Genomic DNA, 15481 nt, shown 5'->3' with positions numbered 1-15481 from the left:
AATTTCCAAACAGATTTGAATGTTGGCATAAAACTAGGTGTACGGGGGTTTTTTAGGATGCTAAATTTAAATGTCATTGCTAATGATGTTGTTTGTACAGGGCGCCACCTATAAGGGTACGCTTGAATTAAATTGGACCTAATTTTATTCCCTTATCAATTTTAAGCGAAAAAGATATACTTGGTCGAAATCTCTCAGACCAAAGGTTTCCGAGATGTTGGCTGATGAAGAGTTTAAATACACACCATATTTTAAAATTTTATTGACTATTTGCAGCGAAAAATTTTAAAATGTATTTTCACCATCTAATCAGTAATGCAATGATCTTGAATTTTAGCTCTACATTTTTACAACTAACCGTTTTCCGAAAAATCACTGTTGACTAGTGACAATACTACCGTTTAGTCAGAAGTGATTTTCTCGAAAACGGTTAGTTGTAAAAATGTAGAGCTAAAATTCAAGATCATTGCATTACTGATTAGATGGTGAAAATACATTTTAAAATTTTTCACCAAAACTAGTTAATAAAATTTGAAAATATGGTGTGCATTTAACTCTTCATCAGCCAATACCTCGGAAACGGTTGGTCCGAGGGATTTCGACCAATCATACCTTTTTTGCTTAAAATTGATAGGGGAATGAACGCAATAATACGAAACGTCAATGTACAGGGTAGTAAAAAAGTTAGTTCATAATACAGAAAAAAAGTTTAAAAGACAAAATTAATTTGAATCATACAGGGCGATTAGTAAAAACAGGACACGCCAAATATTACATTTTTTAAATGTAACACCCTGTATATTAGTTTTATACATATTATGCATGAAGAAAAGTATATACATACATATATTTAGGGTATGTTTTTGTTTATTGAGATTATTCATTATCCTATGAAAAATGTAATTTAAATAATTAATTTAATAAATAAACAGAATAAACAAAATGAAAAAAATTTGAATGACCGATGTAACTTGTGACGTGTACTTTTTTCATACAATTATTGTTAAAAACCTCTTAAATTGAAAGTTGGAAAGAAATTCGCATTTTGTTTCATATTTGTTGAAAAGTTTTCCCGCCATATTGGATCCGCCATTTTCTTTTTCCAAAAAATAATGTTAGGTTCGAATTCAGTGACCTTAACTACAAATGTGTATGAAAAATAAATTGTGTTTTGTACTTTTGGCCATGTTTTCGGCATTTGGAACCATTTTTTAACATAAAAAGAAACTTTGGCTTTAAGTAGGCTTGCTTTATGCCATTTAGTTCTTAATTTATTTACATTCCAAGGGATAGGAACGAAAAAACAGTTCATCTCCATTCTTTCTAACTGTTTAAACAAAATCGACCCCAAAGAAAAATTAATTACATAAATAATTAGATTACTGCATGACAACGAGTGCTTCAAGTAACAACCGTGAGAGTGAGACATCAGCGATTAATAAATAAATGAATTTATAAAATATACAACTGTTGATCCTTGGAATATATTAGTACATTATATTCCTTAATAATTTCAGTGTCGTCATATAGTGATTATGCCATAGCCGATACCGGTAAAGAGCTGTGTTTCGGTTTCATTTTATTAATAAAGACCTTGATGCAACCGTTGAAATCAGCAGATATCAAAACATAACCACCGCAACCTTTGGTATGCTGTTCTACTACGGGGTCCTCAACCTGAAAGAGATATTTACCATATTCATCGACGTTCATTCGCCAGTTGCTTTCGTACAAGGTATATTCACAAAGTAAGTGTACTGAGGCTCTGATGCCTGGTGGTTTTTGTTTTCGACAAAATTGGCAACACTGCATTCAAGGCCAAGGTGTTGGGAACAAAACGCCCGTTCATTTGTCTCAATCAGTTGAGAACTGTTGTTGTAGTGGTGTGTTGAAATGAGTGCCGCTATTCCGAATCCCGCCAGCTGCATGGTGAGGAGCATAATCAGGTTTCTGCTTGCAACGGGAACGGTGCCATTCCAAATTTTTAACAAAATCAAAACTGTTTAAGAGAATAGTGTGATGAATCTGACAAATGTGTATAAGTGGTGTCGTGAGAGTAAAGCTAGCAGAAAGATTGTTCATGATGAACAAAGAAGTGGGCTTGCCTTAATGGTGACTGATGAGATGGTGAACAAGATTCAAGGAATGGTTCTTGGCGACCATCGATTGATTTTGAAGGAGACGAACGCAGTGGTTCCACAAATTTCCAGATCTCTTCTACATGAAATCATGACTGAAACACTTGGTTATCGAAAACTGTATGTAAGGTGGGTACCAAGACAGCTCACGGATCAATACAAAGCCAATAGAATGACATCTTCACGAGAATTTCTCGAGTGGTTCGAACTGGCAGCTGAACAATTCCTTGACTGTATTATGACTGGTGACGAAACATGAGTGGCCCACTACACTCTTGAGACAAAAATAAAATCAATGCAGCGGCGACATCCGTGTTTACTATCAGCGAAAAAATTCAAAACCCTTGTTTCTGCCCGGAAAATCATGGCAACTGTGAATTGAGACCACAAAGGGATTCCCCTCATTGACTTTCTGCCTTAGGGGGAAACAATAAATGCTGTGTTGTGCTATGAAACCCTGAAAATATTATGGAGGGTGATACAGAACAAAAAAAAAGGAATGTTAAGGGAGCCACCACATGACCAACACCACAAAGTAACTCTGGATTCATTCGGTTGGAACATCAACCATCCCGCTCACAAACCTGACCTGGCACCTTCTGATTTTCATCTTTTCTCTTCAATAAGGGTGTTTATGGGTGGAAAAAGATTTTCTACCAATGATGAGGTCCACAGTGCCGTGAAACAATGGTCCCGAGAGACAGCGGGAGATGTTTTGACGAAGTTATCCGGAAACTCAGACCTCCGTTCACAAAATACATTGAGGTTGAAGGCGACTACGTTGAAAATAAGGTTTGATGTACCTTTCTCAATATGTAAATTTTTCATAAATATACTGCCGTTTCGATTTAAAAAAATGGAGTACCCTCAAGGGCGTCGCCAGCCAATGGGCTGGGGGGGTGGGGGCAAGATAAGAGAGAGGATGGGAGAAATATAAATTATAAGTAGAAGTACAGTGAATTAATTTTTTTTAGAAATATTTTTAATAAAACCATAATATAAAAAAAACAAAAAAAAACTATAACTAAAAAAATTAAGAAATTCAACAAAAATTAGGTAAAACATAATCTACTTGGATTTTTTGAAGATGTGTCGACCACTTTATTAATAAAATCATTATGGTTGTCAAAAATTAGCTTTCTGTGTATACTCATCATTGCTAGGCCATTGAGATGATTTTGTACCATATAGTATTTCTGAACCAGGTTTTCATTCTTATTTTTTTTTAATTTAAAATTCCAGAGCCAAATTTTTAAAATATGGAAATGTATTACTTTTTAACATAAAATTTTTATATTTTTAAATTCTTTTATCAACAAATATACCAATTTACTATTAAATTGTTTGTTATAAAAATAAAGTAGTGTATTAATTTTCAAAATTAAAATTTAAGTAAATAAAATATTTTATTAAAAATTTCCAATATAAATTTTTTTTAGCTTAAGAAAATTTTGGTATTTTTTCGAATCTCTAGGGGGAGGACAGCTGCCCCCCTGCCCCCCCTTGGCGACGCCCTTGAGTACCCTTACTTTGTGGATATGCATTGTATCATATTTTTAAAATTTTTTAAAGAATCAAATACTTAAAGGCAAAAATGTAGGAGTAACTTAAAAAACGCAAAATAATGACTCACCTTATTCGTATTTTCCTCGGTTTGTTTGACACTTTCCTCTAACATTTTGATTATGGCCACTGGATTTGGGGAAAAAATGGCGCAAGTCACGACTGCATTGTGAGCTTTGATCGCCTCCCAAAAGTCATTCCTGTCTCTCCTAACCGAAGAAAACTTCGAATAGTCGTGGTTCGTCTTCCAAATGTATATATCCCTATTCTCTGACCCGCTGACAATATACTTGCCGTCGTGGCTGAAGCTGGCCTTGATCTGACTGCTCATATTGACGTAGCCTTTGTATTTGCAGGAGACGTTCAGGTCCCGCAAGTCATATAGCCTGATACGGCTGTCATTCGAAGTGACCAGGATTTTATCTTCGCCAGGCATCGGTTCGATCCCGCTTATTTTGCGACCGGTGGAGTTTCTTCCCCTAGACGAACGTACGTTGATCTGGGTGTGATATTTGAGCTGATCGGTGTTGTAGAATATGCACCGACCATCGTACGTGCCAACCACGGCAAATTTTCCATTTTGGCAGAAGTTGGCAGCCGTTATTAACTTCGGGTTGCCCCCGACTTCGTTCCACACAGCAACCTGATTGGAAAAACGTTTAATTAACGTACATACAAGGGTCCATGGTAATAAGTAACAAAATACCACAAAAGACACACAAAAGCTTTATAGTCACAAGTCACAGAAAAAAAGTAGTGTTTTAAGTGAGTTTGGTTTCTTTAACATAAACTCATCAAACTGATCACTATTTTAAGAAAAATTTAGAACAATATGCTTGTTTATCTGACTGTTGATATGTGAACACATTATAGTTGCCTCAAAAACGAAAAACCAAATATGAATGAAGAGTCAAATTCGCTTTGAATGAGATCACGACTCAAGTTTATCCATATCAGTTACTCAAAAAATAAGCCTAAAGTTTTTCTGTTTGACGTGGCAACAGTGTGTATGTGGTTATTATTAGTTGCATTAGTTGTAAATATTGAAAAACAAATGAAACATTCATAAAAACATTAAATAAAAGTAAAAAACATTATGTAACTTTTTAAGTAATATTGTGGGAAACAACGGTTCTGCATTCCAAAGCTCCATCTAATATTGCGTTACACCTGCAATATCTAGTAAATAACTTAAGATTATTAGCCCTTCCATGCTCAATGTGTATTGTAAGTTTTATGTCGATTGTTATTGCAGATTTTGAGAAATATGTTTTTAAAATTGTACACTACTATCGCTATCGAAAATGAGTGACACGACAAGGGAACAACGAATTAATATTAAAGGGGGAGGGTCAATTAGGCCGGTTTTCGGCCCCGTTCATTTTTGGCCAAATAAGAAAACTACATTTTTTCATTATTTAATCCAATAACTAATAGATTCCACCCCAAATGGGACCTCCCCCCTCCTTCTTAATCAGGATCAAGGTCAATTAGAGATCAGATTGAGAAAAAGTGTATTAAATCTAAGGATTTCGGACTTTAGGTTTTTTGAGTCCAAATCAGAGGTTAGTTTGTCTGTATCAGACCATTTTAAGGTTGTTTCAAGGTCTTTTCAAGGTCAAATTGAGAAAAAGCCGAGCAATTAATTCCAACCACCTGTTATTCAGGATTTTAGAGTCGCTGTTATCAGGTCATTTAAAGATCGTCTCAACATCACTCCAAGATCAAATTGAAAAAACTGAGCAATTAAGTCTAATCGCCTGTTAGATAGGTTTTTGGGATAGCTGAGTTTGAATTCGAGATCAGTTTGTCTGCATCAGGTCATTTGAAGGTTATTTCAAGGTCGTTTAAAGGTCAAACCAAGAACAAACGAAAAATCGATTACCGTTTTTGAAGTCTGTGAGTTTGAATCCAAGGCCCGTTTACGTGTATCAAATCAGGTTTAAGGTCATTCCAAGATTGATTTGAGAAAAGCGTTTGTTGACGTTTTCAGGAAGGATTCGTGAGAGGCGATTTTGGACAGCCCTGTATTTCACCGAATCTTGTTGGAAATTTCAATATACATGCATACCCGTCTTATTCCACTCCAATCTTACCCAATAAACATCTATATTCCTACATATAAATCCTTATTACCTCATACTAGCGCATATTGCCCCATTCAATCCAGCTTCGGTCGAAAACAGAGGGGTCTGAAATCGTCTCTCACTGACCCTACCAGAAGTCCTTTTTCTCAAATCAACCTTGGAACAACCTTGAACCTTTATTAATACATCATGTAAATGGATCTCAGATTTGGACTCAGCAACTATAAGAATGGTAATTGATTCCAGGGTTTATTCCATCAAATAACTTTCAAATGACCTTAAAATGGCCTTCAAATGACTTGACACAAACAAACTGACCTCAGATTTGAACTTAGCAATTCCGTGTATAACAGGCGATTAAACTTAATTGCTTGGCTTTTCTCAACTTGACCATTAAATGACCTTGTGACGACCCTTCAAATAACCTGATACAGACAAACTGACTTCGGATTCGAACTCAGCGACCTTAAAATCCTGTATAACATGTGGTCGGACTTGATTGCTCAGCTTTTTCTCAATTTGACCCTGAAATGATCTTTAAACAACCTTAAAATGGCCAGATACAGACAAACTATTCGGACTCGGCGATCCAAAAAACCCAAACTCCGAGTCCTTAGATTTAATGCACTTTTTCTCAATCTGACCTCTAATTGACCTTGACACTGACTAGGAAGAAGGGGGCAGGTCCCGTTTGAAATGGATTCTTTTTTCGGTCGAAAACCGGTGCAGTGCAGCAATGCGGAATTTGGTGTAATTTAGGTAATTTTAATTTATTATAGGCACCTTCTATTAATCATTGATATTACAATTGCGAAAGAGAGAAATAAGAGGGATATTTTGTTTACTAATATTATTACAACATGGCATTTTGGAGACCGTTTGAAAAGGAAATATGTCTCGATATTCACATGTTTCGGTAAACATAATATGAACAAAATGTTAATTATTCACATTTTTCTTTTTTTTTTAACTTACGTTATCACATTTTAAACATACAGCACACATATTTCGGACATCACATATTAATAGACTCACCTTCTTGTCTGGAATATTCCACAGCCTCAATTTTCCATCCAGCGACCCGCTCAAGAAATATCTGTCATCTCGGGGATGGAAAACGATCGCCGTCACGAAATCGATGTGCTGGAAACAGCACAGGCACTCTTTCCTGGAAATATGCCACAGTCGCACCGTTTTATCCATGCTCGACGACAGGATGAAGTAGTTTTTCGACCAGGAGACATCGAGTAGATCTGAGGTGTGGCCGGTATATGTACAGAACGGCTTTGGCATAAAAGTGAGCTTACTGGCTTCTTCGGAGGTCATTCCTTCGTAAGCAGCGAGATTCGAGGTTTCCGCACAGGCAGAGTGATGCGACACTAGTGATTCTTGGGAGGGGGTAGGCGATACCTTCTCCGCATTGTATTTCGTCCTCATATCCTAAAATATTGTAGTTGGTAGAAAATTCGCTGTAACGATTTTTTTTGTAATTACTCACCTGGAAAAAAGGGAAAGCATCCCTTACGATCCATATCCTCAAGATTTTGTCTTGTCCAGCGGTGGCCAGCAATCTCCCGCAGCAAGAGAACTTCATGCACCAGATGGGTCCCTCGTGTTGGTCGTCTTTTAGTTCTTGCACGTGTTCGACTTTCTCAAATTCAAATGGACCCTTGTGCGAATTGGAGGCCTATAAAACAATAATACGCAATCCTACAAGAACTTAATAAAATTGAATACTTTCAACTGAGGACTGAGAACAGCTATTCTGTTCCCGTTCATTAGTATGAACGAATAAATCATAAAAAAACATTCTAATTAAAAATAAGAAACATCTATGGGGAACGAGGTTTAGAATGAAACGTTCTCAGTAGAAAATGCAAATATTCTTGTCGAGAGAGATGTTGAGAAAAATAGAGCATGTTCTTTAACTAAGCACAAAACTAATGTGAACTACCAGTGTGAAGAAAATACAGAGTTAGCTGCTGTAGATAAATCAGATTTATATAAAAAAATAAGTGACTGTATACAGGAAAATCCCTTGCCTGTTACAGAAAAAACATGGCTGTTTACAACAAATATCAGTTCATTTATTGTATCAGAGGAAAAAGTATCACAATATTTAAAACTTATGAATAATGAAAACGAATTTAAGAACAAAAACGATCTTGAGAACGAAAGCTAGCTCAAAAACGGAAACGAGTTAGATAACGAAAATGAGCTCAAGAACAAAAAAGAGCTTAAGAATGAAAATTAGTTCAATAACGAAAAGATGCTAAGAATCAAAATGAGTTCAATAACAAAAAGGACCTTGAGAATCAAAACGAGCTCAATAACGAAAAAGAAGAGCTTGAGAACGAAAATTATTGAGAATGAAAAACAGCCCAAGAATGATAACAAGCTGGAAAATGGTAACTAGAATTCAATTTCGCATTCCTGGAAGTGTATTTAAGATATATCTTGAGAAAAAAATACATATAATTAATTATGTTCATTTAAACTATTTTTGTCTACATTATCAGCAATATAGGTGGATTTATCCATACATTGATGCTCTGATAAAACTTTTTTACTGTTTTTTTTTTAATTCAAATCTGATTTATCGACAATAACAAAACCTGTATTTGTTTTTCTTGGAGGACTCTATAAAAATGAATTCATTTCTGATTAAAAAACATTACTATGTTCTTCTTTTGGTTCTCAAAAAGAACACTAGGAAAACACCATGTTCTCCCGATGAGAACAATTCGCTCTTAGCCTCGTTCCTGACAATGTAGGTTCTTAATACATTTGTTCGTTTGCCAGTATTCTTAGGAATTAATGTAAAAAGAAGTAAAGTTGTCCGTGCTTGATGCCAACATTCGTAAGAAAAAAATAAAAAAATGTAAGAGGTACCTTCAATTTACAGTTCTGCTCTCCCGGATGCACGTTATCAACAATATCTATAGTATCCTCCTTATGCCTGGCATGAGATACTTCCTGAGCAATAGACTTCGCCTTGTGCATTGTCTTCTTTACGGTGGACCCCAAGAAACGTTTCAGCTTCGCAGTTTTCTGCCTGATCCGACCGACTTCCACATCATTTTCATCAACAATCGGAATATCCGACTTCTTAGTGTCCACGCTCTCCTCGTCAGATTCCTTCTCTTTCTCCATACTGGAGCTGCTGACGTATTCGGACGTAAGTCTCATAATGTGCAAGGAGAGCGGATTGATACATTGCGGGAGTTTGTCTTCTGCGACGCTCAAAGGAACCCTTTCGCCAGTGTCCAGGTTAAGTACGGTGACTTGCTCGAGGATTTCCAGGTCGGAAAGTTGCTTTCCAGAGTCGGTGTGCGTGCGGACGTAAAGGTTGATGTCTTTGAAGAAGTTCTCATCGCCTGCGGACCTCCTCCGTTCTTTGGAAGAGTGTTTGCTGTCATTCTGATGGGTTCCCCTATTTGAAAAAAATTGCTGTACCGAATACAAGTTATGGCAAAATATTAAATAAATATTATTTTAAGGACATATAAATGCAAATATGTATAGAAACTGTCACAAAAAAAATGTGACACATTAAAAACTTTAGTCAATGGCAAAATATTCAGTTTAAGGTTACTAATACATGTAACAAAATGAAAGCGTGATGACGTATTCGGTCATTCCTGTTTTGCCGAATTAACATGGCAGTATGTTTGTGGCAAAGCTCTGTTGCCCTTCGGAACCGTTAGGAACATGATGGAATTCTGCTTAAATTTAAGTTGTTCACAGTTGAATTTTGTTGCTGTTCCATTTATTTTGGATTAATTTAACATATCTAGCACTGGTTCGCTGCTGAAGTGGCTGAATAAGAAAAAAGGGTGGAAATATCATATTTCTGTACATACTTGTTTTAAATTTATATTATCACCTAACAGTACCATCTCATATTTTTTTTCAAATTGTTACCTGTGCGGCCCAAGACTGTAATGTCCAACGCTGCTTCGACTCGTCGATCCCCTCGGACTATTATTCGTGCTGATATCATTTGCCGGAATCACCAAATTACGGTCTTCGTCTGCGCTCTCGGCGCTCTTAGAGGAGCCCTGAGCCTTCAAACTATCGTTATCCTGCGGCTTGACGACAAACTGTCCCTTTGTAACCTGCATTATATCGAGGGAATGGCCCGAACGTAACGTCGAGCTTTTTGAATCGTTGCGAAAATTCCTGTCGGATTTTGTGGATTTGATTGATGGTAACCGATCTAAAGAATGTTCAAATTCCCTAGTAAGTGACTCTATGGTACTTGCGGGGCTAGCTAGCTCAGATGATTCAAAGGTAGCACTAGAAGCAGACTTCTAAAATACAAAAACTGGTGAGTGTGGAGACACATCACAAAGTGAAATGATTGTATAGTGTATCAAATTACATTAAAAAAAAAGATGATTCAGAATAAGTAAACTTCACAATGATGTTAATACAGAAGGTGTCCTAATATTCTATATACGAGGAACCTAAAAATAATAGGACAAAATTCACTGCGCGACGCTCATATAGTTCAAGCTACTTCCACTAGATGGGTGTTACGTAACCCCTCCTAAGCCAATTTACCAAGTGGTGTCGCTTGAGATGGTTGTAACGAGCCCTGAGGCAGTTTTGGTGCAATGACTATTTCAAACTCTTCGATTTTTTAAAATTGTTGATATTGAAATTTTGTTTTCTGCTCGGTAAAAGTGTGTTGGATGTGGTTGTCTACAGGTTATAAAGGACATGCCTTGAAAAAGACTCAAGTGTATGAGTGGTATTCACGATCCAAATGTGCGGCATGTCGATTGAGGACATTCAATGTCCGAGTCAGCTTTCCATGTCCAGAACTGATGAAAATGTGGAAAAAATTTGCATACGTGTATATAAAGATGGATACAAGGTGAACTATTGATGTACTTGCTGAATTATCTGGTCTTACGTAGAGTCCAGTGAAACTCATTTTAGCCAAAGATTTGCATATGACATGAATCACGGTGAAATTCGGGGCTTGTTGATTTCTTCAAAAAGTAGCTTGTATCGTTGCTTGTCTTGACTTGTTGCACTACTTGGAAATGGACGCGAAATTTTTCGACAAAATTATTACCAGGGCTATGGGTATGGCCCTGAGACAAAGCAACAGTAGAGGAGGACCACAAACTCCCCTCGTCCAAAAAAAGACTCGGCAAGTTGTGAAGACACTGTTGACATATTTTTTCGACATTCGTGGCATTGTTCACTCTCCTACCTGAGTGTTTAGAAATGACCTGATTTGTGGCAAAGTGGAGACAGTTTCTTCCATCGTGACAATGCTCCAGCTCACACAGCCGTCTCTGTGCGTGATTTTTTATCGAAAAACTGCATGACACCACTTCCTCACCCAGTTTATTCACCTGATCTGACACCCTGTGATTTTTTTTGTTCCACTGGATGAAAAGGGAGCTGAAAGGGAAACCTTTCGGAAGGCATCGGAAAAGACGAGTATGAAAGACGTTTTGTACAGTCGAAAAAACGTTTGAACCAGTGTATTAGTATTAATTGAGAGTACTTCGAAGGTGTCTAACATTTGTAACCCGAAAAAATATATTCTGTACTTTTTTAAAATGGTGTCCGGTTATTTTTGGGTCTCCCCAAGGCACGACAGATTTTGAGGTAAAAATAATACTAAACATGAAACGTCATTGCATTTCATCTTATGTATCACAGGAAATATATGATAAATCAACACACTTTTTAACGAAATATGAAATTTTGTAACTAAACTTAAAATGGCATTATCCTGTTTTTTTTAAGTCTTGTTTATGTCATTTAACTCTTAAGAATTTTAAATGGACTTTTAGCAGCTAAACGAAGCAACTTTGAAGGAGGCAACTTTAGATAAATAGTCTGATTTTGAGCTCTAGAATCGGTGGTAGTTTGATCTATACAGAATATTAGGACACACCTTAAGCAAAATAAAAAATTTATAATCACTAAGTATGAAACTTTTAAATTTTATTTCTTTAATATAACCTGCAATAATTATGTTCTAGATTTTCCATCGCCTCATAAATCAAAGCTATTTTTTTACACAGGGTGTTACTTAAGTACATCGAAAAATTTTTAATTGATTTTTTGAGTGATTTTAAGCCAAAAAGATTAAACAAAGATGAGGCCACAAATTAATAATTTTCGAAATACAAAGTGTTCAAATTATAATAAAATTCCTTTTCTAAAACATCTGAAGGCCAGTGGAGGTACTGGAATGCACTCTCTCTGAAAACCCCAGAATTCCAGGACATTCGATATTTTGAAAATTTGGTCACTACCCGTAACACTTTGTGGTGTTTCCAAGAGAGATATTTTTCACTTTATTTGAAAATCAAACACTTCACAAAATAATTCTAGGACTATTCGTTTCTTGAAGATTAGGAGATTTTTTTGTTAAAAATATAATTTTAAATAAACCTAATCATGAACAGTGTGAAAAAAAATCATTGAAGTGACATTTTGCATTTTTGTTAAAGGTAGCAAAGGGGATTAACCGAAAAAAATGCACAAATTTATTTCTCAAACTTTTCATCATTACATTAAAAAGGGCAGTTCAAAAATGATTTAAAAATTCACTTCTGCACGGCACTGGAAACTAGTCCACTGTAAAACCTGACCTCGCACAATGCGACCGACATGGCGGTGTGATAAAAACGGACAAACTTTCGCAAGAAATAAATAAAATTTTATAGCGCCTATTTTATATCGGCAAATTCAGTTTCTACGAACTAACACAAATGCTGTGTTGTTTCACCATAACACAAATGCTTCACCATAATACAAATGTTGTCCTGCTTCACCATAAATTAAACCGATATCCATCAACTCCGAGTTGCTATTTACGCAAACCATTTTTGACACCAACTACTAAAAAACTATTGCAAACACCACAGATAACAGGTAAACACTATGGCAACGACGATTGCAAAATCTGATTTCAGTATTCGTATTCGCTGAGGCCACGTGGCTGAATGTACTACATCTTCAATAATTTTTTTCTCGGAAACTATAAGGATTTTACAAAAATTTTTTTACAATATTGACTCCATTTCTCATGCCGCATCTATTCCCAAATTTTTTGTGATAAGTTGTGAATCATCCTGTATATCTCTTTCATTACAAATATGAGTTACAAAATTTTTAAAATATTCAGTAATAATTAAATCGGGTTTTTAGTGGAAATAACCGAGTATTTCCACCACTAGTACATATTTATATGCGAATTCAGTGGACTTTTACCTTTAATTATCACGTAAATCAATAGTTTTGCATTTTATATTAAATTTCTTCAGAGGTATATTAGACTAGGTGTTTTTTTTTAATGTTAGCTCAAAAACTATCCATTTGCAAAACCATGTTCACGTATCACTCAAAAAATCACTCTTTGTATTTTGTGTAGACAAAACAACTGCATAACTACTAACTAATGCATTATGAATGATTGCTAATATTTTTCAGACTGAACTTGATAACTCAATTTGCACCCATTTATTTAAAAATATCACAAAATTTAACTTGTAATTGAAGCAGTATTTTATGGCCTAAAAACTAAAAATAATTCACTCAACGTTTTCGTTTAACTTATCTCGAGTAAAAAGCAAGCAAATAAACGATCCTTACTGTCAACACTAGAGAAGATGAGGGAGCTTTGTTTTTCTTTTTGCGCCTGGGTGGGGCAATGGGTGCGCCTACATTGCTGGGAACGTGCATGTTTGAAGCATCACAACTTTTTTGCGAGGTACTGGATGACTTAGTGCTAGCGATGACGTCAGGCTCCTGCAGTGGGAGGCATGCTTTGTTGGGTGGACAATCAGTTTGTGCGGTACCTGTTGAAAGGGTCATCGTACTCGGGTATTGGGAGTACTGCTTTGAGCTCTGCGTCGATTCCGAGTCCAGGGAGCTGCTGGAGAGAGCGGATACGGACATCGTCTTCCGCCCATGTTCAGGTAAGTTTCCTACAATCGCTGGAGTTTTCACGCTGCTTAAAACAGTGCAGTTCCATTTTTTTTATCAAACTTTAATCACACACAGATTACCAAAACGTAATTATAGTTTGTTATAAATGCGACATGTGCCTTTTCAGGATAAATATAGTCGTTCCGTAAGTTTGATAAAGAAAATATTGAACCACCTGGTATATTTTTATTAGATAAATATAGACCGTAAAAATTGTAAAATAGGTCCCTAATGTACAGAAATTGTGAAAAACATAAAATTTTATGGTATTCTATTAACTGTTCTTTAGGAAATCTCTTTAGGCATAATTTAATTAGTTTAGTTTTTAGAAATTTATCAATTTCTCAAGTAAAAACATAAACTAATGCATATACAGAGAATACATGTGTTACTATATAGAAACAAATAATTAATAATTTGCTGTACTATATTTCATTTTGAATTAAATTAAACATAAGATTATACATGAGAACAAAATAATATCATGTTATAAGGATCACAACAATAATCATTATATGGTATTAGCAGTGAATATTATCATACGAGGTGTGCACCATAATCGTTTATGATTCAAATTACCTACATAACTTTTTTAAGGACATCAATTAAGCATGGATTTTATAAGCTACTCCATCAGACAAGTCAAAATAAGGGCTTACGCTTACATATCTATTAGAATACGCCAGTAAATAAATAGCTTTTTCATCTTTTATTGCAAAATGTACCCTTTTCTTATGTGCTAATATGAAAAATAGAAAACTAACCTCAATTAAAATAAATATAAACAAAATTTTACAACTATAATTTTAAATCATCCTTACCACTATCTACTACACCTCCCAATATTCTGCCGACTCTCCCTAAAGAATTGAGACTCTGTAAGCTAATAGTGTCTTGTTCAATAACTCGAAATGGATGCGATGCTCTACTCGACGCTGCAAACACTCCTTCCACAGAAGACGTTTGACTATTTGGGGGTGTGACGTTGTTTGCCTGACAGTCTTCGTCATCATTTTGAAGCCTTTGACGTAATTCTTTAAATTTCTTTCTACCACCTACAGGCACAGCTTTGATTTGCGGTTCAACAAATGTTTTCGAATCATTTTGATTGGAACGATATATATATCGTTCTCTATTTTGTGGATTTTCCTCAACCAAGCCTGATATGTTGGGTTCGGAATTAGCCCGCTTGGTTAGACTGTCTTTGGACGTTTTTCGAAGTTTCCTGAAACATTTAAATTTAAATTTACAGATCTAGCAATTATGAAAAATGTAAAATCTGTCATATGTTTTGTTGCTTTGTTTTAGCATTTGCTGTCAAGTAAATAAAGCAAAAAGTCTTTCAAACGTAAAAATTAGAAACAGTTTACAGATTTTTTTGCCTATGCAGACTCGTTTTAAGGTAATTAACTCTCATTAATTAATTTTCATTTTTATACCTTGACCCATGATTAGGTGTATTACTAATGTCTTCTGCATCGTAGAATTCCTCAGAGTCACTATCACTAGACATATTTTTTATTTAATGGTATATTACATCGGGCCGTGATCTACGGTGCAGAAACATGGATTTTAAAAATTAAAAACCTAAAATTTGTAAAAGTTATTTTGGAACAGATTGACTGCGAACAGGCAGCGCCATATCTGTCAAATCTATGTTTAACTTCTTCTTTTACCGACCATCCCGACCAATCATTTTAAAGCGATCTGTGATTTTCGTTTTCTGTC

The 15481-nt window shown here is 35.6% G+C and overlaps 1 protein-coding gene across 1 annotated transcript; it reads right to left on the bottom strand.

The window, feature by feature from the left end:
* Positions 1-897: 897 nt before the first annotated feature.
* On the bottom strand, positions 898-15404 carry LOC108910602 (WD repeat-containing protein 44). Its single transcript, XM_018715269.1, has 9 exons — positions 15193-15404; positions 14575-14978; positions 13418-13752; positions 9713-10101; positions 8681-9221; positions 7287-7475; positions 6824-7228; positions 3772-4344; positions 898-1677 (listed from the first exon to the last, which is right to left on the bottom strand). Exons 1-9 carry the CDS (start codon positions 15264-15266, stop codon positions 1534-1536), a joined length of 3054 nt encoding a protein of 1017 aa, XP_018570785.1. The 5' UTR covers positions 15267-15404; the 3' UTR covers positions 898-1533.
* Between the last annotated feature and the right edge of the window lie 77 nt (positions 15405-15481).

Source organism: Anoplophora glabripennis, unplaced genomic scaffold, assembly GCF_000390285.2.
Source record: "Anoplophora glabripennis isolate ALB-LARVAE unplaced genomic scaffold, Agla_2.0 scaffold232, whole genome shotgun sequence".
Lineage (NCBI taxonomy): Eukaryota > Metazoa > Arthropoda > Insecta > Coleoptera > Cerambycidae > Anoplophora > Anoplophora glabripennis.
Note: the sequence above shows the minus strand (reverse complement) of the source record. Positions and strands in the feature narration are given on the sequence as shown.